This window comes from Dromaius novaehollandiae, chromosome 10 (genome assembly GCF_036370855.1).
Source record: "Dromaius novaehollandiae isolate bDroNov1 chromosome 10, bDroNov1.hap1, whole genome shotgun sequence".
Lineage (NCBI taxonomy): Eukaryota > Metazoa > Chordata > Aves > Casuariiformes > Dromaiidae > Dromaius > Dromaius novaehollandiae.
The window spans coordinates 4777027-4801815 of NC_088107.1; the positions used below are offsets into that span (position 1 = coordinate 4777027).

The window sequence follows — 24789 nt, forward strand, 5'->3', positions numbered from 1 at the left end:
CCTTTGCGTAGGAAATGATCCAGCGATGGTGGTGATGTACCGTGCTTGTTGCCACTGTGTGCAAAACTTCAGGGTAGATGAGAAAGTTGAGCAACCTCACACCCTCCCTTGGGAAACTTCTGAAGGCTGTGGATCGCGAGCTCCGTATCCTCGGAACGGCTAGGTTTTAAGCTGTGCTTTGAGATCTACTGATGAAAAGTGCTATACAACAGATGGGTATTTTAACCCCTGGGCAGGAAGACAATATGAAATTAGAGCAATTGCTGTACCTTCAGCACTTTCTTTCAGCAAGGAATGCAAGTGGAAACGTCTGTTAGATGGAAAAGCCAAAGGTATCCAGGCTCCTCATTTAAAATAAAGCTTTGCATCTTTGGAAGTAATGAGGCAGAATTTTCACGGAAGGGAAGTCAAAGACGGAAAACAAAGGGAATGGTAACTTGCTCTGGTAACACATCGTTAGTACACAAAACAGGAGGAAGGTGACCAGGAGCTGATTTCCAGGTTGCTAGTGAGATGTTAATGGCAAGCAGTCTACCCTGATTTTCCTTTCAGAAGTGTGAATGACCACACAGGCTGAGCAGCCCCTGTTGCTAGGGAAAGACTGACCCAGCTTGGAGCAGTCCTGGCTGAAAAGGCCTTAGACTTGCTAAAACGGGTTGTGCTGTGGTGTCTCATAGCTGCCTCGGTGCTGCTTTGTCTCAGAGCATCTTCTGGTGTGGAGAGCCACACGGTGATGGTTGCTGCACCTTTAACTTCTGGCTAGTTAAGGCCAGAAGGATAAAGAAACCATTCAGTGTAGCGCAACCTTTTAACATTACCAAAATAGCAAAAGGCCAGTGACAATGCTTAAGATGTGAAGAGCTGTATTTTTTTTTTTTTGCAAGAAAAACCTTAACAAAAACTGTGTTTATTTAAAACTCTCTAAATGGAGTAACTGGGAAGAATATAAAACTTAAAAGCAAGAGCTATGCTGTGATGAAGTGACTCCAGGTTTCTTGTCCGAAATAAACTCTTTTCCCGTAAAAATGAGTGTGTGCAACTTGTGGATTCTGCCCTGTGACTCCTCAGTATCAATAACAGATTAGCTGCTGTGGATATCCGTACGACTGTGACAGATGCTGGGGCAAGCAGAAGTTGTGTTGTAGGCCAGACGTTGAACAGCAGGCTCTTTGCCCCGCAGCCTGCCATTTTGCACTAAGCGCTTCCTTGGAGATGCTGAAAGGCAACAGGCAAGTCCTTCTGGGGACAGATACTGGTGTGAGCTAACTAGTGGTTATATAGGAAGAGTAAAGAGCTGCTGCATGGTGCAGATGATTATTTGATGGTTAAATAGCGGGTGTTCAGCGAGGTGACAACACACCAAATTGCTTGTTCTCTTCCCCATGTCAAAGTGTATTTTTTATGATCAAAATGAGCAAATCATAGTTAAGGTAGAGAAGAAACTAGCAGGTCCCCTTACTGTGAGCTCTTCGGGTCACAGCTTCACTGCAGCCCGTCGCGTGCGGGAGCTCGGCGCTGCCGCGTCCGGGTGTTCACATCCTCTGCTCGGCCCCTCTGCTCCCAGGCTGGGCAGCGCTCGGAGGACTTGCCAGGAGCTCCTGCCAGGTGAGGGAGCAGGCTGCAGGCCACGTTAACAGGCTCATACAGTGAGAGTGATCATCCGTGGCCATTTTTCCTGGAGGTTCATTGAGCCCTTCTCTGTTGCATGGTGGGGCTTGGGCCTGTCCCTTGGGCTGGGAAGGGGCTGCAGGTCCTGCGAAAGGCAGCAGTGCGGCGTGGGTTGCATCGCCTCCGGAGGTGTACGTGCCCTGCAGCTTGCCCCGGGATGCTCTCGGAGGAAAAGAGCGTGCTGGGCTTGTGGTTTGGTTGTAGGTGAAGGTGAGTTCTCCCCGACTAAAGTGTCACTTCCAGGAGGCATTCGTGTTCACTGAGAGAAAGAATTGGTTTTTTCTCTTTGGTATTTGACTGTATTGGGAAGTTGTCTTTTAAACAAATAACTACTTTTTTTTTTTTAAGTAAAGAACTCATTTTCCACTCACAATTGCATGCTTAGTTTAGAAATCTGAGACATTCTAGACAGTTTAGGGAAAGACTTGGAAATCTGTAAGCACCTGAATGAAACAGCATAAATCTGACTCTCGGTAATCACCCTGCGTGTTTATAATCCACCCAAGACCCAAACTCTTGAGGCAGGACTGTTAACAGAAACATTGTGGGTTTTTTGTTAATGACCTAAATACACACATTACAGTGAATTTTCAGTTGCGAATTGAACACAAAGCAAAGGTAGCTATGCTTGTCAAATTTAAAAAGCAATATAAGCAGGAATATCAAACTGTTAAATAGGATATAAATGCTCAGGAGAGCATTGTGTGTGCATTTCTGTCTGTCCGGCAGGCCAGCTTATGTTGCAAGTCCATATATACTTCTCTAAAATGTGATCCAGGGAAAAGACGGCACAGCCAGATTGAAACTGTAGTAGGCTTTGAGCTCTGATTAATTTGTTTTTCATATAATCCCTTTTGGAGCAGCAAGCAAAGTGAGAAAAAGATGATGCATTATGGTATAATTAACCTCAGTGATCAATGTGAACTTTAAAAGCATCTTAATTAAAGAAAGGGTGTGTGGGTGGGTGGGGGGGAGCAGCAGGACAGAGCCATGGCTGAACTTGAATAAACTAAGATGGTTGTTCCCTTCCTCATCTGCTTAAACTGGAACCGTGTTTCCCAGATGTCGGCATGGACCAAGGCGCCCGTCCTGTTTAACGTTTGGGACTCTGCAGTTCTCATTATATACATGCAGTTCTGCAAAACATAGCTTATTAGATACACTAATATGTTCTTAAATCAAAAATGTCAGCAGCATGCTCATCTGTAAGCAATTTCTAGCATTAGAGCCCACTGGCCTCGGTCCTTTTCTGTAGTAAGGGGATGATGTTTCATAATTGAGGCAAGTGAGTACGTACTTCTGCCATAAAGTTCAAGAAATCTCATTGATTTATAAAAGCATTAAATATCTAAAATTAAGTAATTTTCAAGCTGAGACAAACATAAAACTAAAAACAATGACTCTTAAAGCCCAGGCTCGGAATAGACACATGAGCGGGTATATAATACTTTAGTTAAGGTTTTCTGCCATTCCTCTTACAAATTGTTCTTTAGGGTATTATAACTCAACTGTTTTTAAACCCATCACTCTGGAACCCTGCCTACAAAGTGTCAGCACAATTGCAAATTTTATTTCTTTAGCAAAATAAAAGGCTTGGAGCAGTTAAGCTTTTTAAAGTTTTATGACAGTAAAATAAATTTTGCTACTTTTGCTTTGCTGTAACAGGAACCATGCTGTTCACCTTGTCTTGCCAGCAGGTAGAGACAAAAACCAAACCAGTTTAATTGGAGAAACATTGTATTTTGTAATTTCCTCTTTTCCCAAAAGAGGAGAAACCTAATGTCCGAGTGTAAATATACTTCAGTCGGAGCAGGCTGTGCTTTGGGCAGAGCGCGTTGTCTCGTGGAGGGGGGTGGGAGGGATGGCTCCTGTAGAAGAAAACTGCAGAAACTGAGAGCAAGACTTGGGTTTGGACTTGTCAAAGCAATTCATCCGGGTTGATAGCGGCTTCCCTGCAAATGCAGGAGAGGAGAAGCCCAAGCTTTTTCCTCACATGACCAGTACATGTGTTATCAGATCTACTGCCTTGGATTTCGTTAACAATGTCCCTCTCCCATCTGGCTCCTCAAGGTGGGTAGTGGTAACCCGTTCACCTTTGCTTTCTTTACCTTTTCCTGAAGTTGGAGCCGTGGCACTTGTCTAGGCAGTAGTATGCAATTGTTCTGCAGTCTGTATTTACTAAAATGGGAATTTCCTGTCTCGCTGCTCCTGAAGGCTAAGTGTTTCCCTTGGTCCATTAGACTTCTGCAGGCTTAAGGAGTGAACTTTCCTGCTCATGCCTGCTTCTAGTGCAGGAAATCACATTAAAATAACCTTTGCTTTCGGCTTCGATCTTTACAGAAGGAGAATTAGGTATAGTTTGCGTAGAAAACATCTGTTTCTTAGCAAATATCCTGTCCTATTGTTTTTTACCGTGTCTCTCCAACAAGAAATTGGTATTCTTATTGTGTCTGTGAAGTGCGTGTTATCTGCAGGTGATCTCTGGGGGAGCTACCTGACTTTAAGTTCTTGTTGGGTATTAGGGTTGCTATGGTTTTAGCATGTTCATGTTCTGGATCCTTTGGTAGCTTGTGTTACTAGCCTCAGCTAAGTATTATGGGGCAGCAGGACTGCTTTCTGTTGCTAGAGCAATTTCTGAATCTCTGGACAATTTATCTGAGTAGAAATTTAAGTTCTTGGCTCCAGTGCTTGCGTTTAGACCTATTTCTTGTCTGAGGAAGAGGCGGTGTTAAAGTAATTAAGCCTGATGTGCATAAGAAAAGAACAACCTTTCCACAAGATTGAATTGCTTGGGGTTTATCTAAGTTTAGGGTTGCTTAAATAAGTTGGCATTTCACTTTGTTTGCTTACAAGCATCTTATTATCTATTCTGGGGAATCTTTTTCCATGTTTTCGACAAAAGACCGACTTTGAGAGAGTCCAAGAACAACAGATCTCTGTGCTCCATAGTTGCTCTTTGTTTTATATCAAAGTGTATTTTATGCATCTAGTTATTACATTATTGTTACGTGTTTCTTCCAGCCCCTTTAAAATGACTGTTGTGGTATGGCTCTAATATGGAAAGACCTAATATTTATTAGGGAACAATCTTTTTGGCTGTTGTTTTTTTCTTGAGAGTGCATCGAGTTTAGTCTGCTGTTTTCAAGGGAAATTCGTCACTATGATGCTGTGCATTCTCGTAAATAAATTCATCCTGTGTTTCTTAGAACTTGAGGAACTTTTTTGTATGTTGGTGCCAAAATTAGTCAAAGTTGATTCACTGGAACATGCAAACAGGAATTCGTGCGTTAGCTACAGGTCTAAGCACTTTCTTTTCCTCCCAGTTTGCAGTACAGGAAGTGCTGAGTACCTTTCTGTGGATTTTGTATTGTTGCTGATCTAATGCAAGACTGAAATTCAAGAATTAGGGCTAGTTTGCCTTGTGAACCTGGGAAGAAAGTGTGATTGGAGAAATCATAAGAATTACTTTTTTTTGCATGCTCCCCTTTTTCTTATGTGCATGTATCTTAGCTTCCTAATTGTTTTTTTTTTCCCCCTTAAGAATCAGTCTGTTTTATTTACAATTTGTTGGGAGTCATGTAGCTGAATCACCTGTATGTCAAGATATAATTTGAAGTACAGCGTGCCAATGCACCTGGTTTATCTTCTTGTTCCTCAATGAAATGCAGCTTTCTTTTCAGCATCAATAATAAAACATTTCCCTGTCTGCTGAAGAACATTGATAGCTCGCAACTCCGTGCTGTTGCCGGTAGCGGTCGTAGCTAGCTAGCATTAAATGAGATGAGTGTTCGGGGGAGGTGTAAATCAAATACTCATATCATGTTTTAAAACAACTGCAGCCTTACTAAGAAACTAAAAATTTGATGTCCATCAGAATATTCTATTTGAATTTACAATTTCGAAAGGCTTAAAAACAATTTATTTACTAACTTTCCTCTCTCCTCTTATGTTTTCAGTTTGTGGGCCAAATGTTGACATTCGCAATGATATCCATGAGCTGAAACGCCTAGAGAACTGTACGGTAATTGAAGGTTTCCTTCAAATTCTGCTCATCTCTAAAGCAGAGGATTACCGCAACTTTCGCTTCCCAAAGCTCACTGTCATAACTGATTATTTGCTGCTGTTCCGTGTGGCGGGCTTGGAAAGCCTCAGCGATCTCTTCCCCAACCTCACAGTCATTCGTGGGAGGAATCTCTTCTACAACTATGCCTTGGTTATCTTTGAAATGACAAATCTTAAAGAGATTGGGCTTCACAACTTGCGGAACATAACCCGTGGAGCCATACGGATTGAGAAGAACTCTGACCTGTGTTACCTCTCCACGGTGGACTGGTCTCTCATCCTCGATGCAGTGTCCAATAACTACATCGTTGGGAATAAGCCTCCAAAAGAATGCGGGGACTTGTGTCCGGGGACAATGGAAGAGAAGCCATTGTGTGAGAAGACCTCTATTAACAATGAGTACAACTACCGCTGCTGGACCACCAACCACTGCCAGAAAAGTAAGAATTGAATAGATAGTGTGTGATTTGTTACCTCTTTCCAAAGTAAAGTTTTCATTTAATGTGTTTTTATTTTAGGCTCTTCAGCAACTTAAACTTTTATTCTAGTTGTGTGGAAACTAGACATCTGATAGGCTCACTATGGGGATTACACACAAGTAGATTCTTCCCCAGCTAATAAAGGATCATCTCACTTGATTAAAACAAAAAACTTTCTGGGTTACTTCCCCATGAAAAAGATGCAAAGTGTCTAAATGTAGAATGAAAGTCATTATAGCAAAGCTGGAACCAACTTTACCTCCCTTGAGGTAGGAGGGCTTGGCAGGAGGTGGCTGTCTTCTCCTTGCCCAAGTATGTTACATGTGTGCCAGTCATTGCAGTACTGAAGTTGTTAACTTGTTTTGACTTCGTATTCTTTGCCTCTCTTGGGTATGTACCTTCAGAAATTCCTATGATAATTCTGTACATAACTTTTGTACTGAAGTTAGTTTTTTCCAGTATGTTCTACAGTTGCAAAGAGCCGATGAAAAAATGGATATCTTGACTCTTGGTGAAATTTCCCTCGCCAGTTTTGTTCTTACCATGCATGACAAGGTTTGTGTCTTTCTGATGGCAAGTATTAGCAAAACCAAAACCTGATCTCTTTGCACTTTTTAAAAAATAAACAAATACATAGCTTACTCAAATAACACGATTGCATGGCAGGTTTTTTGAGTTCATCCTGTGACTTTACGGAAGATGAGCCCTGCTGTATCACTAGGGCTTAATTACAAGCAGTCCTCACTGGGAGGAACGTTTCCTAAATTCAGCCTGGAGTCTTGACCAATGCTGCAGTAATGATAGGAAACACCAGAGTGCGAGAGATTATAAAAACAGGAGTTTTGAGGTTACTTTTGTTTCGGGAAGCTGCCCCCCCCCCTTTTAGTAGCCCATCAGGTACTTCTGAAGCCCCCCCATTCAGTCAGAAGTTAAACTGAAGTATCTTGTAGGACAGTCGTAGTTAACACATGCCAAAAAAATTCTCTGAAAAAAGGCATTCGTAATGGTATTCTTTTAGTAATAATTCCTACAGGAAATAAAGTTTATGTTTAAACGAATGAACAAACCAGAAGACCCATACAGCTTACTAGAAGTCCTGTAAACTTGGCGAAGGTGAGGGAAGTGAGCCGTATTAGTTTTTTGCCATATGTTGCTCTGAGTCATTAGGGTTCGGCGGGCCAGATTTTTGCCTTCATTGAAGGAGCGCAATTCCCTTGTCTGCAGATGATGACCTAGGTGATTCCTGTGCAGCTTCATTCCCTTAGTGGTTTGAATGGATGTAACTGGAATGTATTTAGTAAGATAAAACAACTGATTTGTTTTCTGTTGTGTGTTTGGGCTATTTGGAACACACAACAGTGATGTGTGAGAAACTTGTTGACTTTACGGGAAATGTTAAAATAATTTGAATCCCAAATGCATGTGAGAAGAGAACTGTTTAAATAAGATGAGGCCATAGTTATACTGTGATGGCAGCGCTTGTAAGGCAAGGGTGTAAGTAATGCTTTTCTTTTCCTACGGGCTTTCATCGTCCTTTTGTGGGAGACTGAACAAGAAAGCAAGTATTGGAAAAGAGGCTTAAAGTGCTTGTTAAGAGCACTACATTTTGGAAAAAAAAATAGGTTTAAAGTATTTGAGGATACAGAGTAGAAAAATTACTACATTCTAATAAATAATAAAAAGTGAGAAAATTGGATCTCTTTAGCCCGTTAATCATAAGTCACTGACTTCATGGAGGAAGACTTTAAATTTGCCAGCCATTCATCTACGAGAAGAGCACTGCCATTCCTAAAGAAAAACAAGGGAGGTACAAATGTCCAATTGTTCAAAAGGAAGCTTTTAGTTTGTCTTACTAGATTGCTTGAACACATTTGCAATCAACTCCTGATCTGGAGAGGACTCCGCTGTACAAAATTGCGCAAGGACATGAGAAAGAATAGAGGCAAGGACTTTTAAGTGACGATGTCTTTTAATCTGCGTTTTCCTACCAATGCAGATGTGAGATCTGGGTTGTTCTCCAGGGAGTTTTTTTCTAGCGTAATATCTAGCTTAGCCCTGACATTCTCCCTGTGCGTCACAGTACTGTTAAATTGAAAATGCTGTCTGTCACTTTGTGTTCATTTAGTTTGCCCTTTTATTTTTCTTCCTGGATCTGTGGTAGGAGTGTATATTAAATCACTTTTGTCCTTGTTTAGGACAGGACGGCAGTGAAAGACCTCAAGTTGGTGGGGAGAGGTTGTGTGGGAACACTTAGTGCTTTAAGTAGCTGGGCTTCTGTTTAATTTTGCCATTGATGAGAAATTGTTTTTTGCTTCCTCCTCTTTCTCACTCACAAACAAAGGAAAAAGCCGTGGCTTCCTTCAGTATAACTTGTGCAGAAACAGTGTTGGGGGAGGAGAGCATAAAGCTGCAGTGATGTTTTTGCTGCCCCGGTTTCTGTGCAGTAACGTTCCTTCAGTGCTGAGTGCGTAAGGCGGCAGGCAGCAGCCTCCCTTCGTTTGCTCCCTTTGGAGCTGCAGCATGTTACGCCGGGTTTGGCAAACTACCATTTCTCTGTCTTGCACCTACGTTCCTTTTGGCACATCAAATGCTGGCTGTGCTTCATTCAGCTTCTCTGGGTTGCAGGTCCCTGTAGGAGCCTCTTGAGGTAAGAGGCGAGAACCGAAACTGTGTCAGTGATCGGGCTTTGGGGCACAGAGATGGAAAAGATAACATTTTTATCTCCAGACACATAAATAAGAGGGAGGCCTTCTCTCTAGCAGTTGCGACTGCTGGGAGATGTGCATGGAAGCTGCCTACATCTGCGTTAGCATTGATGTGAGAGGCAGGTAGAACATTTCTCCTGTAGCCCTTGGAAGTGGTCACCGGTGATGTGCTCGCTTTGCCCGTCCGTTGATCTGCTGAAAAGAAAATATTCATTGTTTTCTGAACGGCCTTTTATGACTAAGCTTGGAAGTTTGCTGCCTTAGTCATTAGGTCTTTATAAGTGTGCATAAACCAAATATAAATTACAACCTTTAAAGCCTGCCTGGAAACTTAGGCTCCCTAGTCTGTCATAATCTGTGTTGAGCTTCCTGAACGAGCCCAGCTAGCACTGCCCGAGACCCTTCTGTGTTTAGGGCCAGGAGAAATGAACAAGGCAAACTGTTTAGGGGCAAAAGTAATGGCAAAATCAGTGGTAATCGGTACAAAAAATGTATATGCATGGGATCTTTTTTTTTCTTAACCTCAGTTTAGTTATTCCTCCCTGCCCCATTGGAGACCTCTGTCAAGTATTAGCTGAAACTCATGCCTTCCCGCTCAGATGACAGAAGGATTAGGGCTCAGGTTGTGGCCCGTGGAGGTCAGGGAGCCGTTACGAAAGGGTCGTGGCTTCAACTACCTGCTTCTGCGTGAGATGGCGAGGAGAGCGTGGTCTGGGAGCCCCAGTCCTCCCTCTGTGAGACGGCAAGTTGTAGTGCGGGGCGAAGGGGATGGAATAACTGTGTTCCTATAAAACCATTGAGGTGAGTGTGTGCAGTGCATGAGGGACCTTTAGAATTAAATTTGCCACTGACATTAAAAAAAAAAAAAAAACCTGTAGCTTTACTTTGACTTTATGGAGGGAACATGGATTGAGGCTGTAAGCAAAAGGGTGTGATTTGTTTTAAGAGGTGAATTTGACATGAAAAAACAAAGGTTCGTGTAGACTGTGCTGTGCAATACAACTGGGGGAAACTTGCAGCTTCCAAATGTGTGAAAGTAAAGACCACAGAAAAGGCATGTGAGGATCTGGAGGCTGATAAGGAAGCAGATGGCAGCTGAGCACAAAATGTTTTTAATGAAAATGTATCCTTATTCCCTCTTGAATCGGTTTGACAGTGGCCTGAAAAGATGGTGTATGTGGGGGAACGGGGAACAGGAGGGGAAGAATGACAGTGAGTGGGAAGAGTGGTCCATATGTACCTTCCACTGAAATGTTTAAACATATGGAGACAGTAACATGATGTGTTCTCGCAAATATTCGGAATCTGCTCCTGTTTGTTTACACGGCGCTCGAGAGATGGTGCCGTTGAATGGTACCGTTCGACATAGCTCCATTGACTTGCGCGGCGCTCACCAGCGGGCACCATCTGGGCATCCGCGCCCTGTTGATTCAGCAGAAAGCCTGCGCTGGGATTTTGCTCCCTTCTTGCTTTCTCCTCTCTGAGGAGTATTCAGTGTGCGTTCCCTGTCCTTCAGAAGTATTGAGCGTATGTGAACTACGCAGACGTGAAGAGAGAGAGAGGAGCAGATTGGGAGCCAGAGGTGCTGAATCAGATCGTCTTTGCTTTGTTTTAAATTACATCTACGTGCTTTTTTTGTTTGTTTGCTTCTTCATTTATATATATGGTTTTTTTCTTTCTTACCCTGAAATATAATAGAAATTGCCTATCCCAGAAGAGGAAAATATGCTTTAAAAGTCTTGGGTTTTTTAACAAGCAAATTTGATGCAATGTAATGTTAAGTGAAGCTAACATATAAACATAGATCCTACCTTCATTGGGTTTTTCAAAAAAAAAAAAAAAAGTATGATATAAACCTGAAAATATTTTGAAACGGACAGGTTGTTTGTCCCTTTGGTTGTTACGCAAACTCTCCAGCAAATAAACATCATCTGAAAGGAATAAACAGAAGGGTAAGAGAAAAAATTGTAAAAAGGCACAGTTGCTGTTGCTGAGTTAGAAGAATCTGGAGCACGTTAAAAAATTTTTGTTAGTGTTTTCATTCTGAATGAAGTTTTTTCCTGACTTTCGCTCCCCTCCTGAGGAGCCTGATCTCCAGCCAAAGGTTTCCCAGAATTTTTATTATGGCTGTGAGAGCATATTTAATTAGTAAGCTGGAATGGCCGCGGAGCAGCTCAGGCCAATCTGCAGTTAATTACTGTAGCAGTGGTTTATATTCTGAGAAAACAGCTAAAATTAAACAAACGTATACTTGCCGTTTTTGTTTGTTCTCTAAGAGCGTTCTGGGGAGTGAGTGTCTTGAATCTTGCAGCCTGCACTAGGCACCAAACACTGAATGCTAATGTTTCCTACCTGTCTTGGCTTACTGGTTTCATACGGCATAAAAATATGCCATTTTGAGAGGACTCTAAATTTTGGAGTTTTGTTTTGCGGTGTTAAAGGCTTAATGCAATTAATGCATCAATGACAGTTTGTCACAGGGTAAAGTTTAAAAAAAAACCAAAAAACTTTTAACTGGGATATTTTGCCCACTTTTTGGAATAAAGAATAAAACCTTGAAATGTAGCATAAAAAAACCCTCCAAACAACAGAAATGTTCTTAGGGTTTTGAAAATACCTTATGTCTCTCTTGCACATGTTCACACACCCTTTTTTCTTCCCTCACAACATATTATTTATTATTATTTATTATTATTTATTATTATTTATTATTATTTATTATTATTGCTTAGACTTGCCTCATCTTTGTCTATCCAAAGATGTGCTTATGTTCACCAGGTGATGAGTAGCTGTTTTCTAGTGACCATCCACCCTTCAGACCATCAGAGAGAATTATTCCTTCTGGTATTCTTTCTGATAAAGGAGTGGGGGGAAAAAATCTGTGTGTTGTGGAATAGTTCAGTAAACACTGCCATGATTTGAGTGGGCATGCAATACCTTGCAAATAATAGAGTAACAAACTTGCTCCAGCTGGAAAGTGCAGACAGGATTTTCTGTGCTTTCTGTAAAAGCATATTACACACGCAGTGAAACAGGAAACTGCTGTGATTGAAACCTGGCTGGACCGAAGGCCCTTCCAGATCAATACCCTGCCTGTCTTTCATGGCTTCAGATCTTTGCCTTGTGAAACTTTGAAAGCAAGAGCATGACTTTTATTGCTACTACAATATGGATTTACTCGATGCCAAACAATTGCTTCACTGTCAGAAAAAAATTGCAGATCACTTGGAGCAACTATTCATTCCCTGCTTTGGAGAGTTGACTGTACGTTAACTCCTCAGTTCAGTTTCTCCTGATGCTCTGTGGTAAAGGGTGGGGAAGGAAAACAATGCCAGTTCTCTTCACAGGAAGATATAAAAGGATCACTGTATGGTCACACGTACAGTGTGCAACCTTTTAATGTGAAAGAAGTCCTTGGCTAACCTCTCATTTTGTGCGGGCTGCCGGGAAGAGGGAATGGGCCTCCTAGCCTGGGGGGCCCGAGGCTGTGGGCCGGAAGGGCGTGGGAAGATGTCTATGATCACGTGCTGCAAGGGTCCCTTAGATGTTGCCTGTTTATTTCCAGGCTTAAAAAAAGTACTCTAAAACCTCTCTAATGTCCTAAAGATACTTTCAAAGGTACCTTATTGATGATGCTTCAGAAATTTGATAACGTGATGTTAGCTGGAGTTGGGAGCAGAATGCTTTGGATTTTACTTGAAGCACTTCTGCTGTTCTGAAGAACTTGCTTTCACCTTAGGAGAGATTGAGGGTGATGGTTGTTTAGAGAAATGTTTTTGTTGTGCAATGTTAAATCTTTGAAATTATGCATGTATCTGAACTTGAACCTGATCTTTGGTTAATCTGCCTAACATAAACTTCCAGACATCATTGATACATGTATTAGACAAATGTTTGGTAATAGGCAGTTGCGTTGGATAGTTAACAACATGATGTGTAAAACTTTAATTTTACAATAAATCTGAAAAACAACTGGGATCAGGGAATAGGTAGCAGCATTATAGGGGAAAATGTCAGGGAAATGTCAAGTGTAAAACCAAAAGAAAGCTGTGTTTTTGCAAATATTGCAGAGACAACGCAAACTCAGCCTGGCTTAGCATTTTGTGCAATTTGCTGCATCTATGACTCTTAAGCACACAAGGAGTCCTGTTAGCAGGGGATTGCTTGCTTTCCTCTGATTTCTGTTTTGAGGGTCTGATGCCTAAATAGGGGTGGACTTGAGCCGTGGTCTTGTTATCTTCGTGGGGTCCCTGTGCTTTGCCCAGCTGCCCGTTTTCATGGCGTGCTTACAAACGTATCTTTTGTCAAGACTGCTTTGCCATAGGATTTGGCTGAACCTGGCTGAAGGAGCTTTGGAGGTGGGCACACGAGCAAATGCCTGACCTTCCCCGGCTGCTCTTCATAGGAAACAAAGGTAAAACTTCGTCTAATAGAGTCAGCCCTGAATAGAAATCGTGCCCTCTAAGATTTTGAATAGTAGGTGCCATTTTTCTGTTAGTTTCTCTCCTGAACACGCATGAACATAGGCATGCATTGTCCTTAAGCATCTTCATAAATTGTCTTCACGTGGCAGACTACTTCTTCGGTGCTAAACAGTGATGAAACAGCCTTTGCTCAGCCTTCCTTCCCCCTGACAGTGTGATTTCCTCCTTAAGTCTGTTCATGGATCTGAGAATTAGCCTGCAATAGATGCTTGAATAATAGTATGTTAATACATATGGCTGAATTGCCTTTTTTTTTCCTTAACTGAGGGAAACTCAGCCTGGCTCGGTTGTAGAGTGTCTTCCTCCCCCTCTCTGTTGCAGTTTTCAGTGTTTGGAGCAGCGTGTGCTGTCAGCACAGCCCTCAAAATGACTGAGCAAGTGGCTTGCCCACCATGAGATAGGAAGGGTCTGAGGTACTCATGTTCTGGGGTTTTAAGCCTAAAAGCCTGAGTTCACAGAATTGTATGGCATTCTTTCGCTCTCCTTGTTTACTGTTTCTCACTGGGCAAAGTGAACGTGTAGTTACCTGCCTAAAGCACGGTTCTGTATGCCCTGGCTAATGATTAAGTACGTTGGTATAGCCCTTGACGATGGAGGCGAGAATGAATTCAGGCACACGACTTGAGAATCCCTAATGGAAAGTCTGGGGGGTTTTTTGTTTTTTTTTTGAATTTGGTCACCGATTCTCGTGTTCAGAGCGGGTCAGGAGGCAGCTCGCGTTCTCTCCGCTAGCTGAAGCGCAGCCTGTGCTCTTTGGTGCATCAGACTTGTCGCTTGTATACCACTGTGACCTTCCTAATATGTTTTTTCCTTGTTGCAACATATTTGGTTTATAGGCGCTTAACTGTTCTCTCCTTAATAAACAGCGTTCTGTAACTATTGTCTCATCTCTCTCCAGCGTTATCATCCCTCTGTGAAGCAGCTTTTCTGACTTTTTCCTAGCGTAACTCAGTTGAGGGGTCTGTTCCCCCCCCTCCCCGAGTTGAGGGAGGGATGTATAACCTTTCAGATGATTAAAGGTTATAGTTTTGGGAAATGATGCCATTTAGGAAGCATGTTTGAAGTGTCGAGCGTGCAGAGAAAGTCTTTTATATCAGTGCGGGCCTGGGGAGGAGGAGATGTTTTTCTATGTATAGAAACTTCCCGTATAGGATGGTGAGAGGAGGTTGCAGGGGGATTGCCTGTCTCTTTAAGTGGGTTTATAATTGGCCAGGAATTTTTGTCAGCTTAGTCACTGCAGCATTCAGCGGATGAGGGAAAAAAACCACAGGCCCCAACCGTTACGGCCGTGGATAGGCTCTGTCATCCCAAAGGAATGCATGTGAACAAAACACTTTGTGCGGTGCAACCGTTGGCCTAAACAGTCTTGCATTCTTCGAGCAGCCTCTGAGTCACATGGAGCAGATGGATTGTTTCACCGAAATGGAAGTTATGTATCACCGAGCCCGCGCATGGGGCTTTCAAGTGCGGTTCAAATAGGTCACGTAGGGGCGTGGTGGAGGGGCGTTGGGATTTGAAAAATCACCCAGAGTAAGGAATTCGGCTCCTTGTTCTGTGGCTGAAATAGTTTTGGGGGCGTTAGAAAGGCAGGAAAGTTTTTAGCTTTGTTAATCAGTGGGTTGGTGCACCGGTCTGAAGATCTGTCCAGATGTCGGACAAGGGTGGTGGTAACTGTCGGTGTGTATGGCCATTTCTGAAATGCTCCAAAAATGTAACCTAGCTGTTTTCCTCAGATGCATGATATCCTGGAAGCTTTATGCAACACAAACTGTTGGAGAGAAAGTTGTGTTTTGTAGGAGGAAAAAAATCAGAAGACCTGTTGGCTCTTCTCACCCGAAAGCCAGCTGTGCAGCGCGTCCTCCTAGCCCTGCCCGGCCGCTCGCCCCAAAACCCCTCTTTGAGTCACTCTCCTATCTAGTGCACGCAGTACACTGATTACCGGGAGGCTTAGCTCTGTCTCCGTGGGTGGCGTTACCCTTTATTTGGTTTTATCTTTTCCCTTTGAGGGATTTGAAATGGTCTGATAGGAGGGATGCCAGTCTTCAAAGCGTGGAGAGGAGGAGCTGGTACTTCTGGCTAAACAAATTCAGAGCTGTCAAGTGATTTCTTCCCCCCAGCCCCCTCCTGTTTTGTGGGGAATCCTTCTGAAAGGATGGTGTGGGATTTGACAGCAGCCCGGGGGCTCCAGCTGGTGGATGTGGACAACTGCTCTCCTTTGGCAGGCTCTTCGTGTTCGGAGTGAAGCAAGTTTGGAGGTCTTAATCCACTTATCGCTAAAGCAGGTGTTTCCTTCGGAATTAGTTCCTCCCCATGTAGTATTAATTGAATCTTGGATCATCACAACACAAAGGGCAAGCGCTGACTGAATTCCCTTCCATCCCTGGAGTTTTCCTCCGGAAGGCAGCGTGCGAATAGGAACCATCTTTTAGAGAACATACTTTACTTCTGAAGTGCTTGAGGAAGGCTGCTTGGCAGAGTCAGAATTGACGGGTCCACGTGAAACTACGTGGGGAACCCAAACTGCCGTGACTCACCGTCTGCTGGGTCTTTTGTGATCTGAGAGTCCGGGATAAAACGCTGCAGTGAGCGTTGCAGATAAAAGCCAGTATGCAAATCCTGGAGTCGAGGCTGGAGCGTCCTTCCTCTTCCACTTGCTGCAGTTGTTTGTCTGTCTTATAGAAGGGAAATTAAAACGATCAGTAATGCTGGCTCCAGAAAATGAGGAGTGGTGGCAGGGGAAGCAAAAGCCTCCTCCAGCAAACCCCCAGAACCAGCTGTAGATGATTTTTTTTTTCTTTTAATTCAAGAACTGATTTAGAATCAAGTTGCTTACAGAAGAATATAAGTGATGGGAATAGATCCTGCAGATGGAAAAGATCGTATTCTTTCTAGGCAAAGATTTTATTCACTTCTATCCGTAGGAAGCGTCTTTGTACTGAGAATTGTCTGCATGTGCCAGGTTGGCCTTTTAGTAGAAAACTGTTATCCTTGGAATATAGTTACGGGAGGGTGAGAGGGTGTTTTTAGAGTGGGGAATGCAGGGGAAGTGTTTGGGTGCCGCAGTGTGTAGGCTAGTGAAAGCTGCGGGGATTGCAGGTCCCAGCCTGCAGCTTCTCGTGCCGTGAGCACCGCTGCCTGCTCTAGATGCAGTGCTGTCCTCTGCGGCGTGGTGTTGCCGTAGGGTGGCCCGGGCGGTGCCGCGGTCACCGTGTTCGGATCGGCCGGCCGGGTCCGTGGTGTGCCGCTGGTGCTTCGGGGACGGTGCTCACGTCCTTCCTGGTCAGGTGAATTCAGCGTCCTGCATGCAGCACCCGAGAACTTCCCACTGTGAAGCTTTCTTGCTTTTCTGATCCACTTACTAAATACTTATTAAAATGGTAACTGGGATGAGGGAAGAGGAGGAAATACGCTGAAGAAGACGAGGCTCAGCAGTCACCATAAATGGTGCAAAGCTTTGTGCAGATCATCCGAGAGAGGATTGTTTACTTAAAGCACACTTAATAAACAGCATCTGTAATGCGGTTACTTCACTGAAATTGCACGGTATGAAGTAAAAATGTTCCTTCTCTGTATGTGTTGAGTGGATTGCATGACCTGACCTGTACGTGAGGTGCTGTCTGGGTGAAGAATGTCATGATCAACTAGACTGCTATTTTGCAATGTTACCCTACTCTTTCTTCTAGTATCCAGGAGACATTGGGATTGGCGTGAGTAACTCAGTGCCATGCCTGCTTAAACACAATGCCTTGAAACAGGAGTTAAAAACAAACAAACAAACAAACAAACACCACCACCACTAAAACCCTTACTAGTAGATGCCAAAAGAAAATGAGGGTGTCTCCCCTGTCTGTTCAGGGTGGCAATTTAAAAGCAGACATGGTATCTTGCTTGAATTCTCACAAGCTGTATCCCTGTGTTCGTTTTGTGGCCCCTGCTGTTGCTGTCCTCCCCTCCCAGCAGGCGTTGGAAGCCGTCCCTTTGCCTGCTTGCTCCTTATCGCTCTTCTCTGCGACAGCACCGAAATGATCTGCCTGGCTGTTTCCTCCTGCTGCTGCTCGGTGAGCTCGCGAGCGGCGGCCCTGCAGCTGCCAGGAGGAATTCCTTTCCAGCAGCTCTGCGAGAAAAGTCAGCAGGATTAGGGCCTGGTTAAAACCTGATGTTTCAGCAAATCTGCTATGCAAACCATTTGGATGAGGGATAGAGCAACCAGAGTGGCAACCAGCTTTGCTTGAGGCAGAAAGGAACTGTGGGAACAAGAAGGAAACTGTCTTGTTCGTTACCCACCATAAGGCTGCTTAATGTGAGCATTTTGTTGGGCTTGAAAATACATATACACATATTTATGTGTTGTTTTTTTTTTTGTTTTTATTTTCTGGAACAGCACCTCAGGTTCCTGTCTGTCCTGGCTTAGAGGAAACAATTATTTCAAAAGCCTTTCTGAATAGCTGCACCCTTTTGAGCCGCTGTGATGTTTTGCTGCTTGGATGTGCCAGCTGCTGCTAGATCGTGCACCAGATCTCGCTGTTCTGGAGCAGCCACGGAGTTATCCGCCGAGGCGGGGAGCACTGGGGCACCTCCCAAGTGTTTAAAAATAGAAATAAACATCTCACGCTCTTTCTTCCTTTCTTGATTAAATTTGTAGGGTTTGTGTTTGGCTTGTTTTGGTTTGTGTGGGTGCATGGGTGTGTCTTGTGGATGAGAAAAGTAATTGCAGAAAAGGTAGAGTCAAAGCAATGTGCTTCTGTGTTAGTTTGGAAGACACGAGGTCTCTGGGTTTTTTACTTTCTTGGGCCAGTTTACATGGAGGCTCCACTTTCTGCGCTTTTAAGGTTTTCGCTTTTGGTTCCCAGTGATCCTGGGGAAGTGTAGTTGCTGTGGGAGGTTGCAATCGCAGCAGCGAGAGGTAGCTTCTCAGGCAGCTTGGACTACTGCCACGGAGCATTTTAAGTATCTGGAGAGAGACCCTGAACTGTGTTGCACTAAGTGAGTATAGAAGGTGCATCTCTTCACTGCACGGGTATAAAGGCGATCTGCAAACAACAGCTTTCTAGGATGGAATAATTTAAAAAAAAAAAAAAGTGTAGTGATTTCAGGAACCGGTAGAGGAGTAGTCACAGATGTGGTTACAGTAATGTATTCTTAGGCAGAATTAAGTGGAGCAGGAATTGAACTTTTTGTTTAGTTTCTTGTTGTCTTAAGCACTTTGAGCTAGTAATTTTCTTCCATTCTTGTGCAGCAGGTGTGGTCTTACCTGCTTGTGTGCTGCAGTAATGATCGCTTAGGCTCTTGTATGTAATATGTGGAAAATATGATTATCAGAAATAATAAAAACGCAGTGTTTGGTTTCTGCTACTGCAGATGTGAGGCCTAATGGGAGGACACCCAGAGGCAAGTGGTGAACCAGTTAAACAGGGCCCAGGCCCTCTGGTTTAGCAAGCCGTGCTGAGTGCGAGTGATGGATACCAGTCAGACAGCGATTGCAGAGTTGTTTGTCTAACTCTGTCTCCATGATTCCTGGACCAAGCTGCCTTAATTATATGAGGGAATTGCTTCTTGAAACGACTTCCAGATACGTCATTATCTGGGCTCGCTTGAGTCTTGTATCCATAGAAGCCCCGTCTCCAGGTGAGGAAGGTATTTCTGAGGATTTGTTCTACACACGTTTCCTTTGGAAGACTTTTATTGACATGTCTGTTTCCTCACTAGCTATTATGTAGGAACAAGCAAGAAAATAGTAATCACATAGAAAATATTCATGAATCACTGGGCCAGATGGTCTGTTTTATTACACGCATTCTGGAGGCTGTTTGATTTCTCTGCAGCGCTGTTTTGTGAATCAGAGCTGTAGAAATCCTCCAGAGTAGAGTAATAGTTCAAAACCTTTGAATCCTATAGTGTTGGATAGCTTTTAAATGATGTATCACTGACAAACTTGCTGGTTCCTGTCAAAACCGAGGAAATGCTGATCTCTGCTCAGCTGATGTGAGGGGCCTTTGCAGATACCAATAAAATACCGCAAGTGCAAGAGGTCCTCGGAAAGCTTGTGCTCGTGGACTGCTGCCGAGCTGAAACAACAGAGGAAGCGTTCCTGTCACTGGTCTTTCAAATTATCACACACGGGGCTTTTCTTGCACTCCTTACTCCTATGCTGGGGTGCACTTGGGTGGGCAAAGCATTTGGTAGCTTGAGCCGAGGTGGCCTACGTGTCGGCTGCTTCGAATAAAGCTCGGACTGACTCAACTCGAGTGCAGGATGCCTGAAACCAGTAGTCACTTTTGAAAATCTAGACCAGAGGATTTTGCCAAGTGTAAACATTAGCTCATGCTGTGAAAAACAGCCAAACATTTTTAGTTCGTTAATATAACTTACCTGAAGACAGACAGTGCACTTGATGTGACTGTTTATGCCCAAGCTTTTATGCAGTTAGTGTGTCTGATTTTTAACTCAGCTGGTTTAGAGCATGCCAACCAAAATGGGCCCGTTTAATCTATAATAGTAATTCCTGTGTTGTCCAGTTATACTGGAGTTACTGGTGTCATCCTGAGTAAGAGCAGCCACCTTAAAACTAATCCAACTTCTCATGGACTTCAGCTGGAGTTGCACTGGGCCTGATACTCTCCTAAGTCTGGAAGGCATCGAGCCTTTAATTGTTTCAGCTGTCTCTGTACGATAGCTGAAAAACCCCTTAATTGTGCAGTTGGGTCCCAGTCAAGTTGTGCTGGAGGCTGGCGGGGGTGTGTGCTGCTGCCTTCCCCGTGCTCCCCGTGGAGGCTCTCCAACCGGCATCTGGATCTGCTCTGCCCTGGAAGCCCTGGGGAATGGGAAAGATCCTGGGCTCGTGCTCCAGGGAGGAGCAGCCTTAAGGGAAACGTGGCTCTTCTGATGAGCGATGTACCCCTCATAGCATTGCTTGTTCTCTAACACCCGGAATAATTCAGTTGTTTGTGGGGAAAGCAGGCGTCGCAGTGTAGTACGGCCCTCCTGTAGCAACAGCCATCTCCTGTCAGTCGGTGCGAGCAACTGCGGAGATTTTCCTTTCACCCTTTGCCTTCTCTTCCACCTCCCACGTCTGCCCGGTTGCAATCAGAGCAACACATTAACTGAGTCAGACTTGTGCTCCTCCTGGTAAATATGCTCTGAATATGCAGGGTTATTGCAGGCTTGCTTCATATGTGCAAAAATCCCTCTAATTTTGTGGCGTCAAGAGCGATCTCACCCTGCACGTGGGTCACAGAGGTAGAAGTGGCTTTGGGGAACCTCCCCAGTTCTGTGCATTCCCTCGCGCTTGTTGTCGGAGCTCATTTTACCCCCTCCCCTCGTTAATCCACGAGTTTTGGGACTGTCTGAATAGCGTTTATTGCTTTTATTGTTTGGGTGGGAAAAGGGCCGTGGGGCTGCGATTGCCTTATGGCGGGAGAAAGGCCACGCGGAGCCCCTGGCAGCCCGCCCCGAGCGGGCAGCGCAGCAGAGCAAGCAGCGACTTAATTCCCAGGGAAAAATTGCTTGCTGGGTATGGCCTGGGGTGATGTTTTCTTTGAGTCCAAAAGTTAACCAATAAATAAATTTAATTACTTTCTAACACTTCTTGTTATGGCATGGACTGGTTTGTGCTGCAGAATAAATTTTGGAGGACTAGTGAGAAAGAGCACAGGCTTCGTTTGCTGGCAGATCAGATGCTGGCTGTCAGCAGTGTCTCCGGTAACGGCGGTGGTGAGAGCTGCCCTGGCACAACGGGTTCTCCCGCGCGCCTCCAGTTTGCTGTGTGAGTTCGTTCGGGACCGGGGCTTGTTTTGTCATGCCTCATTTGGGAAGGGGGAAGTAATCCTGTCTGCTTAAGCATCTAAAACCAGAGTGCGGAAAGTCCCATTGACTGATCTTTGAAGGCTGTTTATCCTGAAAAGAGTTTATATACACATATATATTTTTTTTCAAAAAATATTTTGCTTTTTTCTTGTTATATCTCTCAAAAGTCCAATTTTCAGATTGTTGTGGGTGTCATCAAAATATCAGCAGACACAAATGATGAATGTCTTGCCTGGGATTGTTTTTGGTAAATATGTTTCTTGTTAATATATATCAAAACTTTTTTTTTTCTTTAAGATATCTTTCTGCAAGAGGAAACCCATCCTCTGAACGTGTTTGATGTGTATTAAATGTTTTAGTTTTAGAAAGATGCTAAGCAGTCATGTTTATTTTGTATATTCTTGCATTTTTCCTGTGGGTAAAGAGAGAAAAAATATTTAATAATTTACTCTGTTCTCAGCAGTTTTATATATTTGTAGACACTTTGTCTGTCTGTACTCATTTATATGCTAAACACTGTTGATAATTATTTGAAACATGTCAGCCTGTTTGGTATTTAGTGTTTTCTGGATATGTAATATTCATATAGTTATGGCTTAAAAATTGTAATAAATACTGCTGGTAAGAGAAGTAAGGTAACTTATTACTATTATTCCCTGTCTCAAATGCTTCAAATAATTCTAAAAACTGATTTTGTGTTCCCTTTTCAGTTATTTAGATGTTTAATTATTTAACAGCTTTTAGTCTAATCTGAACTTGTTCTCTGTTTCTGAAATTTGAAGATCCTCTCCCTCTGTGCTGGCCGAAGCCCTGTATTTTGGTTTGTGCTGTGTGTTATGCTCCTGGGTATGGGCAGCTGTTTAAAATGGTCTTGCACTTTAGGTTGGGCTTGGTTTCCGTCTCTGTCCCATGCTTCCTTTATGGGAAAGTCACTTAAGTTGCAGCCTCCATCTGTCTAATAAGGAGGATAATCTTACTTAACGTGAGTATTGTGGTGCACCAATTAATGTTTGTGAGTGGTTGCAGGTGCCTTTTATCAGCATACAGAGTTGATGAGCATCTTGCTTGGAAATCTTATTGTTAAATGTATTTTTGTAACTATATAACTATTTTTTCTGTTGCACCGGACCAGTGATGTGCAATACTACATTAAAATCACACAACTTGCTGCTTCTGGAGCACCCGTCTCTATGGATGGGTTCACTAAAGTTTTTTGGAAGGACATGTAAAGCACATTATGCAAAAAGCAGCTTACATTCATCACTTGAGTACAGAGATCCAAAAGGACAACTTACAGGCTTTTATTTTTTATTATTTTTTTTTCTCAATAAGTGTATGTTTTAAAGAATTGAGGTATTGTATAGGATGGAGATAGAAGAAAGAATACCTGCTTCTCTTGTTGGGCTTGCTTCCTCCCCGCTTTCAGGTATGCGAGTCGATGTGTGAAAGAAGGCAAGAACAGAATACCGGGAGTTTGGTATAAGGGAAGGAAAGTACGCTCTTGAGCTAATATTCTGACCATGCTAATCCATGTCATATTAGTTCATATTGCTGTCACTAGGTGCTGGGGAAATAACTAATGTGAACTAATTATATTTGCTCTGGAAAGACATTTTTTTTAATGCATCTCAGCAAGAGAGGTTAATGTTATCAATTTAGCAGCGTGAATGAAATACTGCATGAATCGAAGTCTAGCTCTCCTAAAAGGTTGATAATAAGGGAAATACCTTATTTTATAATTCGTTCACAATCCAATTGTATTAGAAAATGATTTCTCTCACTTAATGTTATCTGCATTAAAAATGAGACAAATTTCAGAACCTCTTCTGGTCCCCAGGTCCAACCTGTTAGGCATAAGAAGTACACAAGCAATGGGAGGTAAGGAAATCAAATAGTCAAGGTGAATGGGAAGGTGAAATCAGGTACGTGGCACGATGCTGGTGCAGGTATGTCTTGGGGACTGTGAACAGCTGTTCTGATATTCGCTGGAAGCCCTGAAACCCATCCGCATCCTGTCGTCACTTTTCCCCATTGGGCGGTGGAATAGGTGTTTAAAAATGGATAAATAACACCACGGCCATCCAAAACCAAGCAAACTTTCTTCTTTCTTGAAGTTGTAGTTGAAATATCTCTGTTTTTAAGTTGCATTAACAATGGTGTAAAACTTGTCTTCTGTTTGCATTTAACTGGTCAAGTTCAGTTACAGAGGAATCGCGTGCATTTGGCCTAGGAGTAGAGGTCAGTCCTGTAGGTTAAACCATTTCCATCGGCGGCAGGTGGTAGGTAGCTGCAGAAGGCAGGAGCAGCGTGCGTTCATCGTTTCGTAGCCGTCAGCCGTGCCGTGGTGCCTGACTTGCCGTCCGTCTGCCCTGGCTCGTCAAGAGATGCCGCTCCAGACAGCACAGAAAAAGCATCCTTTGGCGTAAAATGAAAAACTAGGTCTGGCTCATTTGATCATTCAGGAGTATATCATAATTAAGCTTTTTGGTGCATATTTATTTTTATTTTAGACAAGGAAAACACTGCTGATACATGATGATTCTTGCTGTTGGGGAGCTCTGCACTGCTGGTGCCTAGGGGAGACCCTTCGTGGCCTGCTCGGCGCGCGGCTGCCCTTCGGGCTGTGGCAGACCTGGGAACTACACCTTTTTTGTAGTAAAGCAAGCCTCTAGCCAGCAAAAGGTTTGGTGTGAGAGGTTCTTGGTTTTTAAACGGAACGATTTCCCTTGGGAATAGCTGGTTTGTGGGTAGTAAATATAGAAATTTGAATGTTGTGGTAGGCGACTGTTGCAAAGTCAAAGGTTTGTCTGGGTTTCTGAGAGCGAAAGTTTTCCAAGTTCTTCTGTGGGATCCTTTCTCTGAAACTGGTGGCATGGCTTGGAAAGGTGAAGGTGAAGTGAGCTGGAATGAGTGAGGCTTAAACATACGCCTCGGGGAAAGCCCGATCGTGAGGAGCGTTTGGCTTTGGGATAACGTCACTGGAGCAAGAGGAGGAAGCTTATGCTCATGTACGGGGAAAATGGGATATAGAGTACGTAAGTGACTTGATCAGATTCGTGTGCTGAGGTCAGGGCTGGCGGAAGAACCACCGCATGCTGCCTGTCCGGTAATCCAGCCGGGAGGTTGTGCTTCGCCGGCGGCTTATCCGCAGCGCTGACAAGGACGTGGTCTTCTGGGGAAGTTGCCTTACGTGGATTTGGTACTCTGGTCGCTTTTCAACTTAAAAACCCAACTTTGCTGTGCACCTCTTCGTATGTAACTCCGGTCTGAAGGCCAACATCAGAAGAAAGCAGGGGTATAGGTTTTTCGTGCTCGTGTAGTCAGCGGTTCTGAGCGGTGGCTTGCTGACGCGTGCGCGCGCAGCGAGCGTTGCGCTGGCTGCAGGCAGAGGAAGGATGCAGTAACCTGTTCAGTTCTAACAAAGCCGAAGTGTTTCGAATAAATCTAGCAGGGAATCATCTCCGTGTGCTGTGTCGACAGGGAAAGATGGACTTGATCAGGTTACATTTGCAGAAACCCAAATGTTTTCCAGGGCTGTAGCTGTAATTCATAACGCCTTGTTTATGCAGGCTCTTTCCGCGCGAGCTG

At 43.7% G+C, this 24789-nt stretch overlaps 1 protein-coding gene across 2 annotated transcripts in view; it reads left to right on the forward strand.

Moving 5' to 3' along the window:
* Positions 1-24789, forward strand: part of IGF1R (insulin like growth factor 1 receptor) — a 181934-nt gene that overhangs the window by 28845 nt on the left and 128300 nt on the right. For both annotated transcript variants that reach the window (XM_064517916.1, XM_064517915.1), the window contains exon 2: positions 5625-6170. In XM_064517916.1, the coding sequence (XP_064373986.1) occupies positions 5625-6170 (546 nt within the window). The remainder of the gene's footprint in view (positions 1-5624; positions 6171-24789) is intronic.